The sequence below is a fragment of the Syngnathoides biaculeatus genome, chromosome 13 (genome assembly GCF_019802595.1).
Source record: "Syngnathoides biaculeatus isolate LvHL_M chromosome 13, ASM1980259v1, whole genome shotgun sequence".
Lineage (NCBI taxonomy): Eukaryota > Metazoa > Chordata > Actinopteri > Syngnathiformes > Syngnathidae > Syngnathoides > Syngnathoides biaculeatus.
In genome coordinates, this window is record NC_084652.1 from 15,451,661 (window position 1) to 15,477,586 (window position 25,926).

At 40.7% G+C, this 25,926-nt stretch overlaps 1 protein-coding gene across 1 annotated transcript; it reads left to right on the top strand.

Moving 5' to 3' along the window:
• The first annotated feature begins 483 nt into the window (after window positions 1-483).
• On the top strand, window positions 484-19,575 carry aire (autoimmune regulator). The gene is made up of 18 exons (XM_061839611.1): window positions 484-606; window positions 1,058-1,306; window positions 2,640-2,814; window positions 2,963-3,067; window positions 3,457-3,516; window positions 3,601-3,705; window positions 5,251-5,578; window positions 5,675-5,744; window positions 6,530-6,613; window positions 6,699-6,796; window positions 8,066-8,144; window positions 8,709-8,792; window positions 9,282-9,444; window positions 11,197-11,917; window positions 12,918-12,982; window positions 13,345-13,440; window positions 17,871-18,030; window positions 18,102-19,575. The coding sequence occupies exons 2-13, from the start codon at window positions 1,160-1,162 to the stop codon at window positions 9,360-9,362; spliced, it is 1,416 nt and encodes a 471-aa protein (XP_061695595.1). The 5' UTR covers window positions 484-606; window positions 1,058-1,159; the 3' UTR covers window positions 9,363-9,444; window positions 11,197-11,917; window positions 12,918-12,982; window positions 13,345-13,440; window positions 17,871-18,030; window positions 18,102-19,575.
• Window positions 19,576-25,926: the final 6,351 nt, after the last annotated feature.

Sequence of the window (25,926 nt, forward strand, 5' to 3'; positions counted from 1 at the left end):
TTTACAAATTTTATTTTAATTTATATCCTCTAAACTTACTTTATCTAAATGTATTTTTATTTTTCATATATTTCATTGTGTTTAATTTCATTTTATTTGATTTCAATTGGGGCATTCATTTATTTGTCCGTGTCTTGTCTCTCCAGGGATTAGTTTTTTTATTTGTTATGTGTATTGCTGTATTTGATTTTTTTATGGTGGCTTTTCTGCAAGGTGTATTTATTTATTTTATTTTTTTATTGTCTTGTATTTTTTTATTTAAATTTGTTCCATTTTTCTTACAAATTTTATTTTATTGTCAAAATAATAAAACATCATTACTGAACCATTCAACCAGAAGAATACTTCATACGTAGCACACGATGCTGTACTGACATGTTGTGGGATCCTGTAAGTTGCCAGTTGACAGGGAGCCATGCATGCTGGAAAGAACCTTCGTAAGAGTGATGCTTTCCTGCTCTGAGGTATTCCCCTGGACGGACGTCGCGTTACTCGATCCCCCTCGGGTTTCTGGGCAGGCAGGCAGTTACATTAGTGGTGGACTCCGTTGAAGGAATTTGGCCCGTCCCTCACTCGACTCCACAGGACCTGTTATTGCACTCCAAGGTGAGCATTTCTACATCTATGAAAATGTCATCCTGATTGTTGTCACCAAAATAATCATGATTATCGGTCTCACATGTACTACTAAAAGTGATGTCCATTTGAAACACATACTGAAAATGATTCATGCACTGCACGCATTTTTGTATGGAACAGTTGTCACTCCTGCTCTTGAACATTACACAATTCAGAATGCCAAATATGGTATTGACGATACTTAAAATTTCAGACTGTAATACTGTTTCAAATGTTATCACAGTTCATCAGTTTCACTCCTAGCAGCCACCAAAATACTACAGAACACATGACTATTAATGATAATGAGAATTTGAAACATACTTTTTGAGTTTTCATCATGTTTTTTCAAACATTTCAAAGAGTTTATTCCAAAAGCAAGACCTTTGATGACTAAAGGTGCAAATGATTTTTTTTTTTTTTTGGGGGGGGGGGGCAGTCAACCCTCCTTCACAGGCCACACCCCTTCCATCGCAAATCCTCCAAAAGCGAGGTTGGGGGTCCAGGTCCCACACGCCGGTTGGAGCTGAACAAGTGGACCATGTCCCGGGTGGAAGCCCTCCCGGACCCCAAACTTGACTCGCTCCTAAAGGGTCTCCGTACGGAAATTGCCATGGCTGTGGATGACACCTTCCCGCTAGTTCATGGCCTGGCCGACAAGAACATCATCACTGAGCAGATGCTGAAGGTGAGTTGCGTTCAGGAAGATCGGAATTCAGATTTTGGTTCCTGGCAACAATATTAGCTGAGGAATATGGGGAAAAATTTAAATGTGCACACTTATTTACACTTCAGGGCCACTGTAGTTCTAATTGGTTTGAATCTCCGTTTCAGCACATATTTTTCATCTTCTGTAGATTTTGTTTGAATAGTGATTAATAGCAAGGGCAGCATGGTAACCTAGTGGTTCGCACATCTGCCACACAGCTCTTAGGTCTTGGGTTCAAATCTCTGCATGTTCACCCTCTGCTTGTGTGGGTTTTCTCTGGGTACTCCCCCTTCCTCCGACGTCCCCAGAACATCCATTGATGACTCTAAATTGCCCATCAGCGAGAAGGGTGATTTGACAATATCACAGGTGTCAAAGTCAAGGCTCAGGGCCGAGATCTGGCCCGCCACATAATCTTATGTGCCCCGTGAAGGCAAATAATGTGTCAACTTTCTTGATTCTTGTGAAAATCTGTGCCAAAATTAATGATAAATGATAATATTGAGGTACAAACATTTTTGTGCTGCCAAACACAAACAATCCATTACCCTAAATTTCTGATTCCAAAGGTAGTTCATAAATTCCGTGTTTGAATATGAGAGGCAATGAAAGATTATGATAGTTTCAGTCATAACAGCGAAACTAACTTGGAAACCGTAACTACAATGTGGCCCGGTACAAAAAAAAGTTTGACACCCCAGATATTGTCTATCACAATGACTGACGACCTGTCCTTTGGTTTATCCCACTTTTCTTACTAAAACTCAACTTTGATCAGGTCCAGCTTACCATCCCTCCCAATGACGGCAAACCCGGCACAAAAATGAATGAATGGACGATTAAAAAGAAAACTCATTACATGCTTCCATCCATCCATTATCTGACCTGCATATCCTCACAAGGGTCACGGGAGTGCTGGAGCCTATTCCAGCTATCTTCAGTCATGAGAGGGTGTGAATCCTGAACTGGTTGCCAGTCAATCGCAGAGCACTGGAGACAGACAACAGTCGCATTCACAATCACACCTAGGGGCAATTTACAGAGTCCAATTATTATTGCATGTTATTGGGACGTGCGAGGGAACCGGAGTGGCCGGAGAAAACCCACGCAGGCACGGGGAGAACATGCAAACTCCACATGGAAGGGGGGGGGGGGGGGGGGGATTTGAACCTTGGTACTGTGAGACCAACACTCTAACCAGTCGTCCTTCACGCGTCCCAATTTATTGTGTACTTTTGCCAAAATTCTCTGTTCATCCCCCAAAGTAAATTCTGGGATTTTTTTCTGTATGTGTGCGTCTGTGAACGGTCAGGACACTGTGGAGCAGGAGGGCCGGGAAGGTGTCCACAAGGCCTTGTACTCACTGCTGTCCTGGGTACTGGATCAGAGTACTTCCACCATGCGGACCTTCTGGAGGACCCTGAACAAGTCCTATAACCTGGACAGCTACCCCAAGCTGCGACCACTCCTCGCCCCCCACAACCATGGTGAGTGATGTTCATTGGAAGGAAGTTCCAAACTACACCACATCAATAAAACCTGATGAAAACTTTGAGATCGTAGGGTTCATTTTTTTCATCAAATTGACTTATATGTCAGCTTTTATATGATTAATTGCTACATAATTCAATGCAGTCAGCGACAATACATCTCCTCAAGGCAAGAGGACTCACGGAAAAAAGAGGAGCCACAAGGACAGAGAAGATCAATATCGCACCAAGACGACCCACGGATCTCCAGGTAAACTGTGATTACATCCCCCATAGAAATTGGGCTTTTGTTGTTTGTGTAATTGATTATCAGTAAAAAAAAAAAAAAAAAAAAAACTATTCAAAACCAAATAATATCTAGACCACTTTTATTTGCAAGGAAGTAAATTTTGTAATTAACGTAAATAAACATACAAAATCAAAATACAAACAAATAGCGGTATAACACTGTAAATTAAATAACGATTGAGTGTATGATTAAGTTTTATATCTTTATATATCATAGTGTGAGAGTACAATTATCAATCAATCCAAACAAAAATGTGTTCATTTTAATTAAATAATTGTGTGTAGGTTAGACAGAAACATTATTTTCACTTGAAGATTACATAGACAAAATGTGTTTTTTTTTTTCTCCAGAGGGTAAAGTGAAGCTGTACAAAGTGAAGAATGAAGTTCCTCCTCAGCAAGCAACAAATGGCAATCATATTTTTAATACACTTTGCTTTAATTACAATTTTTGTTTCTTTTTAAAGCATTTAAATGACAAAAATTGTGTTTCAGCGTCAGTCCAGAAAGTAGGAATTCCCTCGTCTTCGGCGGCGGTCTCCACCGGTGAGCTGTCAGACACGTGTGGATCATCGAAGGAGAAACTTTTGATCTTGGATGGTAAGTCATCCTCAGCTGAGGCAGCACGCCCTGAAAGTCACAAAAAGCCACGACGACAAATATAACAACTGTTCTGTTTTCCCTTGTCAAGGCAATTATGTCTTTCATTATAAATTTCATCATGTAATTTATCAGGTACAGTACGATGGAGTGCTTCTTTCCCTTTATCATTTTAAATTTTATTTTTATAATCTTTGAAGTCCTTTTAACGGGCTTGGGTTGGAAATATGCAAAATGTCTTTTTCCAGCTATTCTTGTTGGTCATTTGAGAGGGCCAAGATTTCTTATAAATAAGCAACATGCAAACTAACTTTTTGATTGGCTCGCTCATCTTGCCATTTAAATATCGCAACCAGCTTGGCTCTGATTTGCCCCGACTCCGTCATCGTCATAGCGACCTCGCATCCCGATGTCTTGCTTTCATCGCGCTGGACAATTGGCCAAGAGCCCGCTAATCGGGAAAGTGATCTCAAAAAGGGGACGTGGCGTGAGTCGAAAGTTAAAAGCGACACAACAGATGCAGTTTAAGGGCTCAAAATGCATTGTCAACTCACAAACACACAGACCTTACTTAGGGTGTGTCGAAATGGTGAGAGGAGTCATCATCCTATCAACAATGCATCCTTCAGAGTGGCAAAGGTTGGAATGCACTGCTCAGGTCAGATCATATGTTGAACAGAACAGCAGTCATGTTTACACACAACCACTAGCACTAGCTTGCTATGCTACGTAATTGTTTTTGCTTGCTTGCGAGACGTATCGTATTTAAAGTATGGGAACATACCTCAAGCAAGCCTTACACAAATGTCCATTGGTGCCCTGAGCACCGGTGAACACCAACACGCGTCCCCCTACCCTCCATTTTCTTCTTATAATACAGTCTGCACGATCTCAGATGAATCTGAGATTTGAGATGACAAGATAACGCCCAATGATCGTAAAAAAAAAAAAAAAGTATGTGTTGGTATCATAAGACAAGATATTGTTGCAATACTCTGACATCGTGCAGTCGTGAATGAGGAAATTTGTCTTGTAGTTTGGTTCAACCCGGCATTGCATGTTGTCTCTCTCAGCCATCTTGTTTCTCCCATGCCGCCAACATATTTTTTAGCATCTTGGTGGGCAGGGACAACCCCCTCAGGGCCACCCATGGTGACAGGTACGTTGTAATTGAAGTGACATTTAAAAAAAACCTTTAAAAACAGTTTTTTTTTTGTTATTTTTGGGAGAGGCTTGAACAGATTGATGGCATTTCCATGCATTTAAATGGGGAAAGACTATTTGAGATATGAGCAATTTGAGTAACGAGCATGGTCATGAAAGGGTTTGGACTCGTATCTCAAGGAACCACCCCGCCTCCCCTTTCACAATTTAACCACTTCAAACACATACCTTTGCTCAACTTATGGCTTTGACACTCTATCCACGTGCAGACTGTAAATTAAGAGAAGACTGGCTCCTTTTACCATATCTGGATTTTGGACCGTCACTTGAAAGTGACTCTGGACCTTCTGCTCGCCTGATTTTTTTTTTTTTTCTCCTCAGGTTCTGCAAGAAAGTACCTCAAAGTTCCAGGAGACTTTAACAAATGTAAAGAGCTCAAGTCCAAAGCTGCCATGGCAACCTTTCAACACAAGACGGAGACAATGGCAGGCTCTGCACAGGTCCCGCCATTCTCCACACAGCCTTGTCATACTTGCGTGCAAAGCGTCATTTTTTTTTTTTTTAATACTCTAAATCTGTTCATGCAGAGTCACCACAACGACGACGAGTGCGCCGCGTGCAAAGACGGAGGTGAGTTGATCTGCTGTGATGGATGCCCGCGAGCTTTTCATTTAACCTGCCTGGAACCTCCGCTTGCGTCCATCCCCAGGTTCGTACGCAGTTTTCCCAACTTCCGAACTATTCCGACCCCAGTATTTAAAAAAAAAAAAAAAAACATTTTTTTTTTCCGCTTTTGGACCCGCAGTGGTTCTTGGCGATGTGAGGGCTGCAGTGGCAGAGTGGGGCAAGAACACAAAAACCAGCAAGCTTTGCAAGTGAGTAGCCACAATATTGACAAAAGGGAAGTATTTATATGATTAGGATTTCTAATGAGTCGTTTAATAGTGAGCTGGAGACAATCCCGTCAGACTCGGAGCGAAACAAGTAGGGTACACCTTTGAGGCTTTTGAGTCTTTTGAGTTTTTCAATCATCGAAAAAGTAGATGTACTAATTTCGACATCAATGTGTTGCCTGGGATGTAATCAATTAATCAATACATACATATATTCATGGGAAAATTTCATAATTTCACAAACTACATGACTTAACTAACTTAAGGCAAAGACATTTTGTGTATGAGTCAAATTCTTGGTTCACCTTTAAGTCTTTAGGACTTTTTTTTTAAATGACTTTAAGCAGACATGCACTTTGCTTCCAACTTGATTCACTTCATTGAATTTAGTCATTAAAATGTAATAACAATATACAAATCTAAATAGAAATGAATTAATAAAATACATATACACGCCTTTATAAGTGAATAAAATACATATTCACATTTTGATATATTTTGTAGATTAGATTTCACATCATTTAAAACTAATACAAAATGTATGATTATTATATATATTCCATCATAGTAATACAAATGTAATACAATTCTTGTTTAAATAGTACAATTCATCATTTAAAAGGCACGATTGAATCAAGTGAAGGCACATGAAGGACTTTGATATGTTGTTTTGGCTTCATCATCATGTTTTTGGTGTTTCTCAACTTTTTCTCGACCTTTGGATGACTTTGCCAGTAACTCACATTTGTCGTGCATTCCTTCAACAGCGGCCACGGACAAAATCCATCCCCTCCACCGTAGACATGTCGTTGTTCCCCTTACTGTCCTCCTCCACAGCCTCCAGCAAGGAGGTAAACACTTTCCCGCATGTCCGTACAGTACTGTACATACAATCCACGTTTGCTGGCTGAAATGTATGAATTGTATGAAACGTAGTACCCAGACTCGTGTGGTATTTGTCACCTGGGAGGAGGAGACCTCGCTCGCTGCCTCCAGTGTTCCAAGCGATACCACCGCCACTGCCACTTCCCCATGTAAGCCCGTCTCATGCCTTCTCGTGCTGGGTGTAAAAGTCATCTAAATTCAAACAACCAGCAATATACAGTCTTTTTAAAAACATTTTTTATTAAGGCTGATGAATAACATTCACTCACACTAATGTGCAGATCCAATGGACTACTTATTTTCAGTCATGTCTGGACCTTACTTTCTGGGATGTTGGCCCAATGTTGCTGAGTACAACAATGTAATATCCCTTACATCTTAAAATTGGATTTGCAGTATATCTTGTTGCAGACCAGTATTCATTTGATTGATATGCATTTTCCCTATTGCGTTCTGCAATTAACTTGAAACTGACAAAAATGGAGTTGGCCCACCAAGCTTCTCAGTGGTTCCTTTATAATTGAATGGACTCTACATCACATCCATTCATCCATCCATCCATGCTGATTATCCTCACAAGGGTCGCGGGAGTGCTGGAGCCTATCCCAGCTGTCAACGGGCTGGAGGCGGCGTACACCCGAACTGGTTGCCAGCCAATCGCAGGGCACATGGAGACAAACAAGTCAAATTCACAACCACACCTATGGGCAATTTAGAGTGTTCAAAAAATGTTGCATGTTTTGGGGGATATGGGAGGAAACCGGAGTGCTCTTGAGAAAACCCACGCAGGCACGGGGAGAACATGCAAACTCCACACAAGCAGGGTTGGGATTTGAACCCCAGTCCTCAGAACCCTAAGGCCAACGCTGTAAGGAATTGCTCCACTGTGCCACGAAACTACTAGATCAAAAAATATATATATTTGACAAAAATATCACCTAAAAATGAGAAAAATTTGGAAAGGAATTGTTTAAAAGCCAACCAAGACTAAATTATTAGAAACAAATAATATAGTAGCACTCCCCGTGACCCTCGTGAGGATAAGCGGCAAAGAAAATGGATGGATGGAAATTCAACTTGTCAAATAAAGGCACTGAGAAAATGAATGCAAAATTTACAAAAACTGAAAAAAGTATAAAAAAATATGACTCATTTTTAAAAAACTTTTTACCAAAACAGACTTTTTTTTTAAAATACTCAAAAAAAAAAAAACACACAATTGAAATATAATGACATAAAAAATGAGCAACTACATCAGTCCAAATGTAATGAAACAAAATAAAGCATCAAAATTACTATTTCTGTGCCATAGTCAATCAAAAACATACTTTAATTCAATGTAACCGTTTTTTTTTTTAAAACATCAGTGTTATCGTACAATAAATGTGATATTATTTTTTGATGCCGCCTTCTGTTAGCGGGAGATCCAGCTGCCTGTCGTGCTCCGTGGCGCTGGTCAGCACTGCAGAAAAAGAGGCCGAGTCAAAATGTTTGCAGGTAGGTGTGCAGTTTGAGCCTCCAACACTTACTGAATAGGAAAGTTGGGGGAAAATTTTTTGTCCCATCGTCACGAAATTGGGTGTATGTATATGTGTATCATAACGAGATTCACAAAAAAAGTCTGAAGGACTGAAAAAGAAGTTTGGGTGGATTCCCTGAGTAGCATCCCCTAGAAAGAACAAGAAAAAAAAAAGTCAAATTTAATAGTCTGCAGGAAAAAGGACACATGCCTGAAATTTTTGGTTGAATGTAGCCATTTTGCACTCAGTCGCCGTTCCTGGAAAAGTATGAAAAAAAAAATGAGCCAATCAACACAAAATTTGGTGGGCATTCATTTGAATTCCACAGTACCTACTAAAAAATTCTCCAATGAGCCCCAGTGGGTCGCACTCAAGCTTGGACAGATGACTGAGGTGAAACTTTCAAGCTTTTTTGACAGCTGCATTGAATGTGAGTGGAGAGTTTGTTTAGCATTCCAAGGATCGGCCTTGAAAAAAAAAAAACGGTGCGTGGGGGTGGCCGTGGACATCTTGAATACGATTGGTTGTTGCTGTTTTTCAGCTTCCCGTGTCCGTCCGCAACCCGCACGGCCATGAGCAGCGCTCATCGGTCCACAAAGACGAACTGGACTCCATCCTGGGAGATGTGAGTGGTGCTCAGTTACACACGTGATGTCGAATGTGTACGATGTATACGAGGGAGGGGGCCGCAGAGATTAGAGTCAGATGTCTTTGGGAGCATTGCATCATTGGATTCCATTGCCTTATGTCCTCTTTGGAATTCTTGTTAAACTACAACTGTTCCCTCGTGAGTACGCCTTAGTAATTAAACATAGTTTTCTCTTTGCTGTTATTGAAATAACTCCAATTCAATTACAGTACAAGTCAGGATAATCCAATTGGTCATGACTTCGCTATGACCCAAAGCAATGAAAGCCAAACCCGATGTGCGCTGACATGATGAATGTAGCAACAAACTCGAGACGATCGGCCGAGGCATCGTGTCCGAGTTCATCACATGATGTCACCTGTTTGTGTGTGTGTGTGGTGTGTGTGTGTGTGTGTGTGGTGTGTGTGTGTGTGTGTGTGTGTGTGTGTGTGTGTGGTGTGTGTGTGTGTGTGTGTGTGTCATCAGGCCTCCTTGGATAGCATCCTGCAATGGGCTTTCCATAACATCCCTCAACCTCTTCTAAACTCTCACGGATGCTACCAGTGACTTGGAGTCAAGCACCTTCCAACTAGTGTACTACTAATATTACTAGGAATGGGACTCCTACTTCGTCTACTACTATTACTCGGTTACTATTACTACTACAATTGAGTCATTGTGCTTAGTAAAAGCAGAGAACGCGCAGGAATGCTGCAAAAGACGAAACTGAAGTCAGTTGTTTTGCATTAAATGGCATTACAAGTTTTAAAGAAGACTGTGTAACATGATCATAATATTTCACACTCATTAAAGTGTGACTGGTCAAAATCGGAGTTTTCACTTGAAACATGTGTTTTTTCTTGTAAAATATGATCTTTAAAAGAAAGAGAAGAAAATTACAGTAAATCAACTTCAAGACAGCCATCCATTCATTTTCTGAGCCGCTTATCCTCACGAAGGTTGCGGTAGTGCTGGAGCCTATCCCAGCTGTCAACGGGCAGCAGGCAGGGTACACCCGGAACTGGTTGCCGGTCAATCGCAGGGCAAATAGAGACAGACAACAGCCACACTCACAATCACACCTACAGGCAATTTAGAGTCTCCAGTTAATGCAAACTCCAAGAGATGATCTCTAATATTATCCCTAAAAGAGGGATTATTCTCCAGAAATATTTTTTTCTCTGTCAACTCTATGAAATGACTTTTAGTGTAGATGAAATATTATAACTAGTCAATATTAAAAGAAATTTGAAAAAATGACATACTAGTCATTCCACTCCAAATACAATCAAAATATGTCCAAAACACATACAATTTCATTTCTAGAGAGTACAAAACAAAACATTCATACAAATTAAGACATTCTCAATTCATCATGAAGTATGACGTAACACTTTTCCATGTTGTTACAAAGTTACAGGATGCTGTCCATACTGTATTCTGTTTGAGTGGGAGGTGCCTAAACGTGTCTGCTTTGCAACATGTTGGGTTTTCTTTCGGTCGTAATCGATGTGACGGGAAGAGATTTTCCACCTACTCTTTGTCTTTGACTTAAAAGCTGTGCTGATCTGAAATCCAAAGGGACGCAACCTCCAGCATCTAGAGGGAGCTGTTGGTCAATGCAATGGTTTACAAATCCAAGTTTCGCAGACAAGTGAGATTGACGAACAATTGAAAATTCACAACTAAAGTTTATCCGTCGGTTTCCAGTTACGAATTTAAACGTCCACGGCAGAATATGTTAACGTTTTCGCAATAGGGTTTAGCTCAGGGGACAACAGACGTCGTATCTGACTTTAGATTGCAAGAATCGCCACCCAGCATTTCTGTTTGGAGTTTCACTGCCGTCCAGATGTCAGTTGCACAATTTCATGTTCAGCAAATTCACACTCGCATCGCAGCAGATGGTTTCAATCCAGCGAGGTATGAATGCGGAGAAATGCCCTTGTTGCCCAGGAATTCCTCCAAGATTCGTACCCAGTTGCTGAATGTTTTTTCTGTCATGAGATTTCCAGCGTTTAAGCATGACTGCCAGCCCTCGGTATTTGGTTGCCATGACTCCCAGCTCCTACAAGCCCAAAAAAACAGAAGCTGAGTAAAATGCTCCTTCGCACTCTCCATGTGTGCAACACTTCACTGCACACACGCTTCCAAGTCATCCTGGGGGTGGTTGGGAGTATCCATCCATCCATCCATCATTTATCCACCTGTATAAAACACATGTAAGGCCAGAAACAACAAATTATCGGATAATATCAGAATGTGAAACAAGTATGCAGTAAATCCCTCAGTTTGAGGCCAAACAGCGGCCTTAAACCGTCATTGCAGCTGCGGCCAAGACATCTGTTAACATGCTTTTTTCTTTACTCTGTTGGGTCCTGTCATCACTCCCACGCTGCAGCGTTGCTGCCAACGACATGCAGCGATGCCTCGAGATACAAGGTGAATTTGTTTCGTTTCCACACTCGCCACTCAAGAAATTGTGTATCTCAAATCATTTCTGCCCATTGAAATGAATGGAAATGGGATTAATAGATGAACGAAGGGCTGCATGTAAGGATTGGATTTGGTTTTCCTTGCACGGAAGAACTTTGTTGCCATACTGAGGAAAGACTATTGATTGGCTATGTGGGGAAACAAGAATACAAACATATAAAAAGGGGTGGGTTACCTCGGGTAACGATATCTGCAGAGCTGCAATGGGAACATTACGGTGAAGTCAACAACGGACTCATTGATCAGTGTTCCAAAAAAGACAAAGTTGAAAAAGAGGTCGCAGATACGTTATTTATAATTAATTCTGTTTGTTTGCTTCCAGGCGGAACGGTGGCTCAGCTGGAAAGCGTTGACCTCACAGTTCTGAGGTCCCAGGGTCAATCCCGGATGCGCCTGTGTGGAGTTTGCATGTTCTCCCCATGCCTGCGTGGGTTTCCTCCCACATACCAAAAACATGCATGCATTGGAGACTCTAAATTGCCCCTCGGTGTGATTGTCAGTGCGGCTGTTTGTCTCGATGTGCCCTGCGATTGGCTGGCAACCAGTTCAGGGCGTACCCCGCCTCCTGCCCGTTGACAGCTGGGATAGGCTCAAGCATTCCCCGCAACCCTCGTGAGGATAAGCGGGTAAGAAAATGGATGGATGGATGTTTGCATCCTGCTCTGACAGAGAATTATTCAAGATTATGAACTTTCACCGCAGGGGGCACGGCAATCTTTCACCAGGCACCTGTGAAAATTCTTGGGTACACACTCAGGCTGCACAATATATCGTAATATATACAGTAATGTACTGTATGTGTGCACAACAGTGACATCATAACTGGTGTGTTGATTTGCAGTTAATCAACTTTAATATTAATAACTGACCAGAAGAGGGGGCTGTTTAGACATTCTAATAAGCTTAGCACTGATGTTACTGTAAAGTACAATCTATCAACAACAAAAAAAAGGCCCTGAGGGTTACTTCCCCCCATTTTGGCATGATTACTAATGAGGACACAAGAAACAATTACATAGCTGCATTTACTGTATCTCTCTTCAGAATGTGATGAAGGAACGCGTGTTGGAACAGATTAGATATGGGAGAGGCGGGACGGGGGGGGGGTGGGGGGGGGCTTGCACAGCATTGGGGAAGTGACAAACTTCAGCTGTACACAACGTCATTTGCATAAACTAGTTCACTCACCTACAGAAATACTAATGCAAATGTTGAAACAGAAGAATAGTGTTCCAAATGTGCTGATGACTACAATATAACTGGGCATGAAAATAAAGGATTTTAATTTCATGTCTGGCTGGACTATTGCTCAATACTACAGTGCATTAAAATACAGGTGGAGTTCATACAAATTACTCTGCATTCATTTGTGCTCTACTGAGCATACTTAAAGCAAAATGCATTGAAAAGATGTGTGGTAATGTGTTTTTGGTGTTACATTTATGATATTCTGTATTTAGCAACATTGCAATATACTTTTAACTATGGTATATCTTGATGATTCTGGGCAATTGTCACGCTGTGTCAGGTGTGTAAAGAGTGATTTTTCCTCCTTGATCTGGTAAACAACTGTAAATGTTAGAACCATTTAATATTTACGATGCTGAATTCTTGTGCTTGGTCAAGGGCGCTTTAGGCCGATCCACGGACTTCGTGATTTGTGGCATCAACTGGAACAGTAGCCATTTAATGTGGGTACACACACACTGACAAAATAGGTTACAATTTATCATTGTGAGTCTTTCAAAACCTTCTTCTTCTTCTTCTTTTTTTCCCATCCAAGTCTATTATCTCCTGCATCTTCCTCTTTAACAACAACTGCCCTCATGTCTTCCCTCACAACATCCATCAACTTTATCTTTGGTCTTCCTCTCCCTCTTTTGCCTGGCAGCTCCATCCTCAACACCCTTCTACCAACATATTCACTCTCTCTCCTCTGGACATGTCCAAAAAAATCAACGTCTGCTTTCTCGAACCTTGTCTCCAAAACATCCAACTTTGGCTGTCCCTCTAATGGGCTCTTTCTAAACCTATCCAACCTGCTCACTCCTAGAGAGAACCTCAACATCTTCATTTTGGCCACCTCCGGATGTTATCTCTTCAGTGCCACCGTATCTGATCTGTACATCCGTCTTCTCTCACAACCAAGGTCAGTAAATTTTCCCACTCTAATCATTCTGCTTGGAAGACAATTGAGGCAGGTAATCGTACGTAAGACCTGTTCCGATTCTAAATCTTTATGTGAATGGTTAACACCTACTTGAGCCAACCCATGATCTTAGTGATTGTTATAGCATATTAAGTGGCCCGAGGTACATGCAAACTGATAATTGTGATGAATTGGAGCATTTTCCATCCTTTGTGATCCATGTCAGTGAAGGACCTAATGTCACTAAAAGATTATCCTGAGCGATTGTCCTGAGATGAGGGGTGTGTTAAGAATGTTTTTCTCTCCAAAGTCAGCTAAAACAAAAACAGTGAAGGAATGTTAAAGCCGTTAAATATTGACAATCTAGCAGAACTGCAAAGACTCGCCGTGCCGCACAGTTATGTGAAGCATGTCATCACATTGTGATCTTAACATGCATAAAATGTGCCACTTACGTCCTGCTGATAAGAAATACTTTGTGCTTGCTCTCACACCCACGGACCCATATCCCGTCACAATTCTACACACATACCTGCATACACACACACACCACACACACACACACACACACACATCCTGCTCGGAGTGTGTTCATCACAGCTTTGGAATCCGTCAGAAAAATTCAAAGAGCAAAATTCCCACACTTTGACTGGCTTGACCTTGCTGTTGGGTCTGAAGGAAGTGAAGCATCAGCGGGTGTAATTTTGGGGACAGACACCGTTCTTCTTTCAAAAGGAAACAGTCTGCATTTTCCACAATTACAACCAGTTTCCAGGTTTCTCGATAAAAGCTCTGCAACATTTTTTTTCCACCATGTCGCCAATTTAACAAACTCATCACAATGATTACCTACCCCCCGACCACCCTAACCAAAAAATGAATGAGCAACAAATCTAGTAACTTACACCATATTTCCCTTTGTCAACAAATGTAGTGGTGTGACTCAACGAAAACGCTGCCCCCTGCTCATATTGACAATTTAGGAACATTAGTGTGTAAGGTGGTTGGCTAAAGCTGCAGTTCCGCTTACCTTTTGCCTTTGACAGCAGTTGCTTGAAATGCGATTGGTTGGAGACCAGTTCAGGATGCAGATCAGTTCAGGGTGTACCCTCCTTCTTTTCACCAGGAGTCATCTGGGATAGGGACCAGCACCCTGAAATGGTCCGTAACTAATCGCAGGGCACATATATTAGTAAGTTTCTTTCGGCTTGTCCCTTTCGGGGTCGCCACAGCGTGTGTCATCTCAGATGAACGCACATATGTTTGGCACAATTTTTACGCCGGATGCCCTTCCTGACGCAACCCTTCTCAGGGAGTGGAGGCCCCAGTGGGATACGAACCCACAACCCCTGGTTTATCAAACCAGTGCTCTAACCACTGAGCGACAGGGCACATATATTAAAGTCTTCAATTAACCTACCATGCATGTTTTTGTAATGTATGAGGAAACCAGGGATCAATATCCAATTTCCACACAGGCTAGGCTGGATTCGAACCCCAGTCCTCATAACCGTGAGGCAGATGTGCTAAGGATTTGTTGCCAATCATGACGCCTCACATCTGTGATTTCACTCTTGAAACTCGGCAGGCATGCGGCTGCCAAGTGTATTCAGGGGTGAATGCGTTCTTTTTGTATTACTGTACAGAATTGTACAAAGAATTACTTGCATCTGAATGCTTTAGTTACATCACTGTACAACAACACTGTAACTGTGATAATATGAAACTTATTTTATTTAACCTATGAGTAGAATATTTATTTTGTGAATATAGTCAGCCAGAGCAGTGAGGATTGAGAAATTATCAGTTCTTTCACCATCGTTCCTCTCGTGTTGCGTGTTTTTGTTTGTATATGCAGGACAAAAGTCCAGCTATTGTGTGAATTCACCATTTGAAAAAAAAATACAATTTATCATGCAGGTTTAAAAAAGAAATTGCAATGTCATTTTTTTACCAATAGTGTGCAGCCCGAGTGGGAAGCCATTCCTGAGACGCGACTTCAATGGAAAAGTCAAATTTTACTCAACATGTTCCTATTAAACAAACAACCAAGTCATCACATCTAGCACTGGAACGCCTTTTCGACATTGCGCTTTTTGCATAATGATTTTTCTGTGAAGACAACTTCCACCACTCACTCAGATCTTATGTTCAAGAAAGTCATTTAACTAGAAAGTTGAAAACCTCCCTGAAATTGACCGTGAATCCTGAGAGATGTTCAGAAATGCCAAAGACAGAAATGCGCTTTCAGGAAAAGTCTTTGTCAAAAATCTTCAAAGATTTCAAAGAGTGACGTCAACACACCAAGAGACTTTTTTTTCTTTTGCTGTGGCTTTTGTGGGGGGAGGGCAGGAGCAGTGGCATTTGTTTTTGGCAGTATCCGCTGTAAGAGACACTGATCTGCTAAACAAGTGGCTCTCAAATGTTTTGCACAAAGGACCACCTCAAAATAAATAAATAAATAACACCATCATTACCTTAAAAACAACTTAAATTTTGATTCAATTCAAATGTATGCCATGCCGTACAAAGTAAATGAAAATTGTACCTAAGTGAATGTTTGAAATTGAACTTTTTTTTTTTAATAGGTGGCATGCAAATGTATATACAACTTTACAACTAAACTTTATTCAATTAATACTCTATACAGGGTTATTCATGCATTTATTTTTTCAAACCAAGCTGGGATAGGCTCCAGCACTCTGAAAATGGATAGATGTCAAGTTGAAACCACTCTAGCATGCACAGTTAAACGTTTAATTCACTAATGTGAATTAGTGTAGAAAAACCAGTGTACCACACTTTAAGAATCAATGCGCTAAACAAATTTTCCACGAGTGAGAAAATGGGCACAATCACATCTTGATGGACACTTTATGGCATGGGGAATATTGTGGAATTAACATTGTTGAATATTATTCCCAAAAATACATTTGTCCAAACAACAGACACCCCCCCCCCCCCCAATAGACGGAACCACAAAACTTAACGCCTAACCCAATTTCCAGTTGCATAAACAGACATCCCTGGCCACTACTTCTAAATCAATAATATGTACCACGTGTGCCAAATGGTAAGAAAATCCATTTAAAAGGCACTAACCACATTGGTGCAGGTTTATGACCTTGACCCTTGATGACGCCTTCCCCGTTTGCAGTTGAGTAAATAAATCCGCCAAGCCAGTATTTGCTTAAATTGATTAATTTCGAAAGAACAGACATTTTTAAAGCAGCTTTGCCTTCCGTCTGCATCAGTGGCTATGGTGGGGTTTTTTGTGGTTTCTTGGAGACTTGCCTGGTAAGGAATGTCCTGATTTAATTGTACAATGTGTTGATTTAGTACGACGGTCCACTTCCAACATTCCACAGTTACGTAAGAGCGCCGGTGAAGTCAATAAACTCACCAGCAAGCCTTTCTTCCTCTTTGTCTCAAGTAGACCAGAACATACTGTGAGCTGAGGGAGAACACACTGTCAACACGCTCACATGCTTGCCATACGTGTGAAAAATATATAAACTGTCTGAAAATATATTCAGTTGCAGCATGTCAAGACAATCTTTCCACTGTTAGGGTAAAAAGTCAGCTAGCCCGGTCTTAAGTGTTGATTCTTAGCAGAAGTCAAAGCAAATGCAGAGGAGTTGGAAACTTTATTAAGCAAGTCACAGAATTCATTCGGCAAAAAAACAATTATCTGATGTCTTGAAGAGATCATGTTGAACGATTATCCTGCGGTGTGGTGAGTGACCAGTATTTTTTCCTCCCAGATCTTCTCTAAAAACATCAGGAGTCAATATTCCCAAGTATTAAACGTGTTCAGTCTTTACGATGGGAAATCTGTGTGTGGTCAATTACCCTAAACACATGGCGCACCAGAGCATAATGTTTTGGGATCATCTCAGAGAGGTATCTGGTGAACGGACTTTTGCTGATTTTGATAGAAAGGGTAGACAATGTTTCACTTCGGCTTGATTATCATTATGTGTGGCTAGCAGTCGACGCGTCAAGTATACCACTCAGTAATGACGGTGATAGCTAGAGGTAGATTAATAACCAATCATGTATTTTGACAACATGGATGGCATGCTAAGACAAACAGCTATGCAGCAAGCTTGCAGCTGTGCCTGAAGTGTGGCAATATTTTCTGAGAATGAGATCAGTAGCATGGTCAATTGTGAAATTTACAAGGCTTTTCAAAAAAATAAAAAAAAAAAGCAACTTTGCTATCTACGCACACCCCTCTGATACATCTAATGCTCGTTCACGAGCAGCCCTAAATCTTCATGTCAGTTATCAGCAAATTCAGCAAACGTCCTCCTGCAATAGTGAAAATACAGACAAAATATTGTAGTTGTAGAGCCATAACTTTATTATAAATCTGAACAGTTAACGTCACCAACGAAAATATCTGACTGGTTTCTCTCAACCGTCAGATTGCCTCCAGCAGACACCCGCTCACTATCTTCTTCCTTCATTCACTGGCCAAACCCCTGATTCACTCATCCAATCGATGAGTCAAAGTCGACTGGACTATTGTCGCCTTACCATTGACTACAAAGAAATGGAAGTTGGTCAACTTCCCCGCTTAGTACGGTATCACTCTTTCACATCAAAGCCATGGAGTCCAGTGATCAACCTAACTCAATGTTGATCTCATACAAAAGGATTTACAAGGATTTGGATTATCATCGCCTGCCACTGTGGAGGACCTAGGTTCAAGACCGCGACTGGACCATCCCGGGACTCACGGCTTTGGTGTCCTTGAGCAAGACACTGATACCCCAAACTGCTCCACGGGCGCTTCAGCTGCCCCCTGCTCCGGTGTGTTACACTAACAAGTGTATGTGTTCACTGTGGTGGGTAAAATGCAGAGAACAGATTTCATGTGCATGCATGCATTCATGACAACAAAGATGAATCTTCTTTGATAATCTGGCCTTTACTGATTTGATCGCAATGAGGAAATTTGGGCTCATAATCGGCCCGATTATCACTGCACTCTGCTTCGGAATAATTTTATTTTTCTACGTCAGATAGTCGGGTCTTTGCTGACTTTGATCACAAGTGGGCAATTGTGCTCAAATTCAGTTTGATTTTCAGTATGCGTATACCCCTACTAAAGACAAGACAAAGGCTCCTCAGCCACATTTATTCTGGACTGCGTAATTGGAAGTGGCTTGCTTTGTTTTCTATTTGAAATAACATGCTTGCATAGTTTTCTGGCTTGAGTCTCCATGTCTGAACTTTTGTTCAAGAAGAGCAAAAAGAAGGGGAAGAAGAAATATGTATGTCCACGTCTCCTGAAGAGCAGACAAAATGACATGCTGGCAGGGGCAGATTGCAGGGTTGCCATCGGCCTGGAACTGTAAACACGGCAGCCGGCCTCGTTAGGACATTCCAGAATGGTCCTCAACTGTGGATTCTTGGAAGAGTTTCCCGCTTGTTTGCATTCCTCCTGTGGGACAGCAGCAGCGCTAACAGAGTGGTGCCTGTGATCAAGGCTGCAGCCTGCAGCCCACTCGCAATTACACCAGAGAGGACACCGAGGCCAGCAGATGTCAAGCATTCCAACAAAACTGTCAAATGGGCCGCGGGCGATCCTTTTTACAGATAAGACACGAGCTCTTATTTCTCGCTGGTTTTAGGGGAAAATTTTATGCAATCATATCATTCATAGAAGATGAAATGTGTTCATTGCCGCTAGACCGGTTTTTCTCAACATTTTGTTGAGCCGCCGTAAAAATTTTTGATCAAAGAAAAATGTAATTGCAACAAATGACACAAAAAAAGTACAAAAGATATGGGTTACCACACCACTAGGATTTTCATACCTAGCTGTGCACGCCCTTTTTGTTGCCAGCAGTTTCAACATTAATGGTTGTGTGTCGAGTTATTTTGAGGAGACAGTAAATTTCCACCATTATACAAACTGTGCACTGATTACTTCACATTGTAGCTGTGTCATTTCTTAAGGATAGCCCCATCAAGATGTGAGTGGTGCACTCATTTTTGTCAGATACTGTTCATTGGTACCCTGACTTTACTTGTCTATCCAATCGATTTTCCCTCATAAAATTAACTGAAATGCCATTTCTCTATTCCAGTAATAATACTTTTTTTTGTGTCTAAAACATAAGGCAGGAGAGAATGCAATGAAATAAACGGTTTTTATAGTCTAATTACTTGACATCCTGTTGTATTTGTGTGTTGACGTGTGCCTCTAAAGGGTGTGGTCTCTTGAGCAACATCAAGTGATGGAGTCAGTCCTTGTGAGTGTTTTTATGGTTGAAAGGGAATCATCAACTGTAGCTCTCGTCACCAACATGGGTACTTTTTTACACTTCACTCAAGCAGCAGCATATGTGAAGGTTGCCCATTACTCAAACTTTGGCTCACGACAGAAAGCAAAACAACGAGTGACAGCTTGTGAATGAATGAATTGGGGCACTGATAAATTAAGGTACCAATGCAAACTGAAATGGTGATCCCACCTCAATTTGTTTTACTTACTTTAAGTGCAATGTGGGCCTATTTAGTTGAACACAAACCTATTACAGTACTCTCTTTTATGAAGAGCAACAGGTGGATACACAGGTTAACTCTACCTGCTGCCATCTAGCAGAAGGCAGTTAATTGTCTTCACTCCCTGTGACTGTACATTCCTGAGGAAAAAAAATGTTTGCCCCATTCTCAAACTCTTCTTTTTTATTTATTTGAAGCGACTTGGCCCTGTAAGAAAAATTCATCCCACCACCCTTTGCTGAATCACAAATTAGCTGTGGCTAATCACATGCTTTGGGGAAGCTCAGTTCAACTTCACTGACCACATTCATGGCTAATTACCTACAGACCTGTTCAGTCAAGAAATCACAAAAACAATGTCTCAGACAAAAACAAGTCAACCAAAGAATCTCGAAAAACTGCAACAAAAGGTCATAATCCGAATAAATTAAAAAATAGAAAGTTTTAAAAAGTTGTTCACATCTATCACAAGAGAAAGGGCTGCAAAGCTATTTCTAACAATTTAGGACTCCACCACACCACAGTGAGAGCCATTAGCCACAAATGGAGAAAACGTGGAACTGTGGTGAATCATTCCAGGAGTAGCTGGCCTACAAAAAGTACCCCAAGAGCACAGTGACGACTTATCGGGGAGTTCACAAAGGACAACATCTGAAGAACTGCAGGCCTCCTTTGCCCCAGTAAAGGTCGCAGTTTATGATTAAAAAATAAAAAAGAGACTCTCCTCTGTGGCAGAGTTTCAAGGCAAAAAATATTGCTGGCCAAAGAAAACATAAAATCTTACTTTTTCAAAAAAAAAAAAAACAACAACAACAATAAAATCCCAAGCCTCCAAGGTATAGTCTATGGACTGATGAGACGAAGGTGTGTGTTCTGAAGATCCGCCGAACATTGTGGTGGTACTGTGATGGTCAGGGGCTGATTTGCTTTTTCAGGACATGGATGGACGTGCTGTGATAGAATGAACCATTAATTCTCTGTTATTTAGCAGAAAATGTTGAAGTAGGATGTTTGGCCATCAGTTTGTGACCTCAACTATCAGCACACATGGGTTCCGCAGCCAGGTAATGATACAAAAATACACCAGCAAGTCAACTTCTGAATGGCTTAAAAAAAATGTATGTTTACAGTGGCCTGTTCAGAGTCAATTGTATCCAATTGAAATGTTGTGGCATGATCTTAAAAAGGCTTTTTCCATGCAAAAACTCTCCAGTGTTGCTTAATTGAAATAATTCTGCAAATAAGAATCGGCCAAAATATCTCCACAAAGATGCGGAAGACTCGTTGCGAGTTTCGAATAAGCTCCATTTCAGTTGTTTTTGTTGAGGATGGCCCACAATTAGCTTTAGGGGGCCATTACTTTTTCACAAAAGCCGGGTAGCTTTGACTAGTTTCTTTTTTCCCCTAATAAATAAAATCATTTCAAAACTGCATTTTATGTTTACTTGGGTTATCTTTGTCTGGTATTCACATTTGTTTGATGGTTTTAAACAAAGTAGGAAAACTATGCGACAACAAAAAAAAAAGACAAAGTACTGAGCATTGCTAGCATAGTGATGAACAAAGAATACATTACTTTTACTGAATGAATAAATAATTTTCTCACCGTTTAAGTAGAATTGGATCATTTCGCGCAGTGTTTGGAAACGACTGCAATGATGTTGGCAAAACTAATGGTAATGCTCAAAACCCCATATTTGTCAGCATAATTCATTGTTTTGTTTGATTTTACAAGTATCTTGTGCTTCTAGAGTCACCATGCAGATGGAATAACTTGAAAATGTTCCAGTAGAGTGGATAGAAATTGCGCTTTGTTCATTCCTTCATTTTCCCCCTTTAACAGATAAAACATAAGTCCACTGTAAATTCAGCTAAAGACATTAGCTAAGCTACACGTGATGCTATTTGTTTAGAACCACAACATTGTTACAGCAGAAATTGGGGTTTTCTTCATATTCATACAGATAAAACAAAGGTATGTTTACGTTAGTTTGTAATAACTATTATCAGTATGTCAAAGTGAATCTACTTTTCTCAATTGTTTTTTTAACATCAAGATTAAGCTTGTAAATGCCCACTAAACTAGTTTCACTAAGCAAACAGTGAAGCACCCCGATTGTTATCTCAAACAACTGTTTTCCATTTCTATGCTGAGATTAGCATTTTTTACTGTTTTGATAAAATTCCTGAGTATCATATCGTGCGGGTTATCAAAAAATTGGGTTGCATCAGAAAAGTTTCGTCTGACAGTTTGTTTTGTATAAGCTGTTAGTCTCAATTGCGCTGACAGAGGAAGTCGATCTGGAATTACTTAAATGTTGACTTCAGCATTTTGCATTCTGATGAATATTTTTTAACGCTTGATTCATTTGTTGACTATGTTGTAATAATGAACCACAATTTTAAGAAAATCCTCATACATTTTGATTAGTTTGGATACATTATCCTCTTCTCGATAAGGTTGAACGATATCTTGACAAGCATTAGAGAACAGTGTTTGTGTTCAAATGTCATAAGAGTCGACATGTTACTGACTGAACATGTACAAATCTATCTGGGTTATTGCACAACAGAGCTTTTCTCCTGCTCTGTGATGTATTTTGGGCATTTGGATAGACCTCAGATTATTCCCCTTTTTTCATTTTTTTTAAAAATAGACTAAGTAAGACAATGTGCTTCTTTTAGTCCACACAATTCCGCTTTGTGTAGTTGTGTGCAGGCTCTAACATATCTTACAGCTGAATCATCAGCAGTTCTAGACATAAATGCTGGGGGTCGTCTGGAAGATAATGCTTTTTTTTTTCACTTGACACTTTTGGCAATGTTTCCAGTAAGTTAATGCAAAACATACTGAGTGCTGACATAGGAGTTTTCTTTTTTTTTTTTTTTTTTTAGCAACAATGTATGGGTAATGTGGGTGTGAAAGATACACTTTTCTTTTTTTTTCTTCTTTTTTTGTTTGTGGAAGGATTTCTGGCGTTCCTGGGCAGAAAAAGCTTGAAAAGTGTAGTTTTGAATCGTCAGTGCAGGCAAAGTGACAGGAACCCGTCCCTCTTCCATTTTGGTGTGAGCAAGGTTCCGTTAATATATTACTATAATGCTATCTGGAAATTAACCTTTGCAACCAGCTACGAGAGCTACCGTGTCTACAGTTGGTGAAATAGATGCTACAGACTCGTCAACAAGGCAATTCAGGATCAGATTGAGACTCAGAATCAGCTTCATTGGCCAAGTATGTAAATCACACACATGGAAGTTGTCTCTAGTAGTTAGCGCCACCATAGTACAACATGTTGAGTACGACAGCAGACAGACCGTCAAGTTGACAGGGAACTTTTTTTTAACTCACAGTTGTGCAAAGGATGCAGAGACTTTTAGCATTTAGGGCAGTGAGAATGACCATTAGAGCCAAAACAATTTTAGTCCACTTTTGAAGACAAATAGCGGGATTATGTGAAAGTGAAAATCGACAATTTAGGCCATTCTTGGGTGTAGAGCATTTCCGGGCAATGCTGGCCTAAAAACTGTTCAAAAGATTTTTATTTACATAAGAAAAAGGAAAAAAAATAGTTTTTGGACATGGTTGGATGGCACTTAGAAAACAGCCATGCACAAGGGGCAATTTAGGGCCAGGTTTGGTCAAACTCCAAATGTAAGCGTGGATGGTTTTCTCGACCTCTTGGCTTTAATAGGGGTTGTGGTAGTGCCTGGGCGGGAAAAAGTACTTGAAAAACTTGATTTTATGCTCGTGTATAAAACACTTCAAAGTCTAACCATTTTACGTCAATTTTTGCAACCAAAATTATGTGGATTATGTGATCATGTTAATAATACAATACAGTATAGATGTATGCATACAGCTCTCGTACCGCAGTTATTATATTACGCAATCACCACTGAATGTTCAACACATCACCAGTCTTAGTCAATCTGATATCCCAAGTCGTACAGGGAATAAATAGCTTTAGTCCATCGAAAAGCCTCCATTCCATTTTCAGAGCTCATTTACAAACTAGGAACACGCTCACTCTTTTCTCTCTCTTTGCATCACGCAGCGTGCCAAAGCCGGCCATGGGATAACATGCTATGAGCAAGCTCAGCAACAGTGGGGCACAGATAGCTATTTGCCAAGGGTGGGGGGTCCACATGCATGCCTAGGGGGCCCCCGCGAATGAATGGCTGGCATTCTAGTGACCTCCTGGACAGCCCAGTGGAGCGCAGGGGTGGGAGGCTGTTTTTGGGACATGGCTGTCATGTCTTGTTGCTGTGTCATTGGTCTGCGGTATGCATGTTGTCTCTGGGGCAGAAGATAGAAGCACAAGCCTTAATATAGCTGATATATATAAAGCCGTATTTTCCAACATTTGCCCTCGAGCTTGGAACCATTTCAGTCTTTGAATGGACCACTTTTGTACAGTATAATACCCGGTGTTCTATTCCGGGAGGATGTAAAAATGTGAATTATCTTGAATTGCATTTTTTTTTTTTTTCAAATTTTAAACTTGAGCTATTCAGATCAGATGTAGACGCGGGGTAGCATACCAGTAGTCCAGTGGTGGTCAAGCAGGGGGAGGGGGGACGGGGTAGGTGGGCAATGCTCCATGCATCCACCCAGAGGTGGAATGCTGCATATAGTAATTACAGACCTTTCCAAATTGCAGTCTTGTTACTAGTATTTTCCTGTACTCCTTTTCCAACGTTCTAGGTGCAAATCACGAATGCAATGAGACGTCATTTTTAAGTTTGGTGGGAATGGAGGTCAAAGACAACAACAGAAACATCATTACAGTGACACTCAGCTATTCGCCTCCAGCGCCTTATGACTAATATGTCTGAGAGTGGAGTCCAGATATTCTGTGTTTGGAATGGGGGGGTGAGAAACAATTGAGTTGCTATGACAGTCTGTAAATATGTTGGCTCAGAGGGGAAATTTACATCAGTTGACGGACGTCATGAGCTCTAGGAGTCAAGTCGATGAATGCACATGCTAACAGAGTCCATATGTGTCCAAAAAGTACTATTAGAGCTGATGCAAGTGCCAACTCACATTAGAGGTCTTCAACGTGGTTCAATAATACATTGAAACCTCAAAATTGGAGCATATTCCGTTTGTTTGGTTGACTTCCAAGTTTGTTTAAAACTGTTTTATGTATGCTCCACTTATTGATGGTAATGCTGAGACCACTGTTGTGCTTTCACTAATCTGTACTAACAGTGCTTACCTTTTTATTCTATCCTTTGAAAATTTATGGAAACTTTAGACTCCCTTCAGAGCAGGAGAAATTTGTCACTCTGTGTCCAGCCTGTGACTACTGGCTAATTTAACTAAGGACTCCAGAGATTCAACTATTTGTGTACAGATAATTTAAAAAGTCACTTTTCCATCATATGTCCCCCTTAAGGTTGAATACTGTAGTTGTCAACAGGTGTGAAAAGCCATTCTTTTGATAATAAACAAAACACTTCTCAAGTATCATGGCCAGGGAGAGAAAAATGTGGCTAGACCTGTCAGGCGGACAGGGTACGTGTGGTCGCTTTTAAACAAACGTAGACACTGTACGTTGTTCCAACATGATACACAATACTCTTGAATGCCTTGAAAGTTTTGCCATTTCATTTTACAGATTCAAGGCAAACCGTGCCACATATAACAAAGCAGCCCCAGAACATAACCCAGAAAAAGCTTTCTGACACTAGATAACATACTTCTCTCCCACCTTTCTTAAGAGTCTGAAGATTTCACTGCACCGTGTATAAATTTTCGAGCTATCTTGTGCTGGAGGTAGCAAGAGACACACCAAGACACAATTTTGTGACACAGGACAAGACATTTCTCTCACAAATGCCTAAATATTCTTGAAAATTCACTGTACCCTGCACACATTCAAGACATCCAGTTCCAGATGTAATAAAGCCAACCCAGAAGCTAACTGCAACCAGTCTTTCTGACACTGAAAAGTACACTTT

What these genes read in the sequence shown, in the direction of transcription:
- aire (XM_061839611.1), top strand. Translation starts at nt 1,160, where the DNA reads ATGTCCCGGGTGGAAGCCCTCCCGGACCCCAAACTTGACTCGCTCCTA. An exon ending in TCACTGAGCAGATGCTGAAG is followed by an intron (nt 1,307 to 2,639) that starts GTGAGTTGCGTT and finishes GTGAACGGTCAG; the next exon opens with GACACTGTGGAGCAGGAGGG. An exon ending in AAAACCAGCAAGCTTTGCAA is followed by an intron (nt 5,745 to 6,529) that starts GTGAGTAGCCAC and finishes TTCCTTCAACAG; the next exon opens with CGGCCACGGACAAAATCCAT.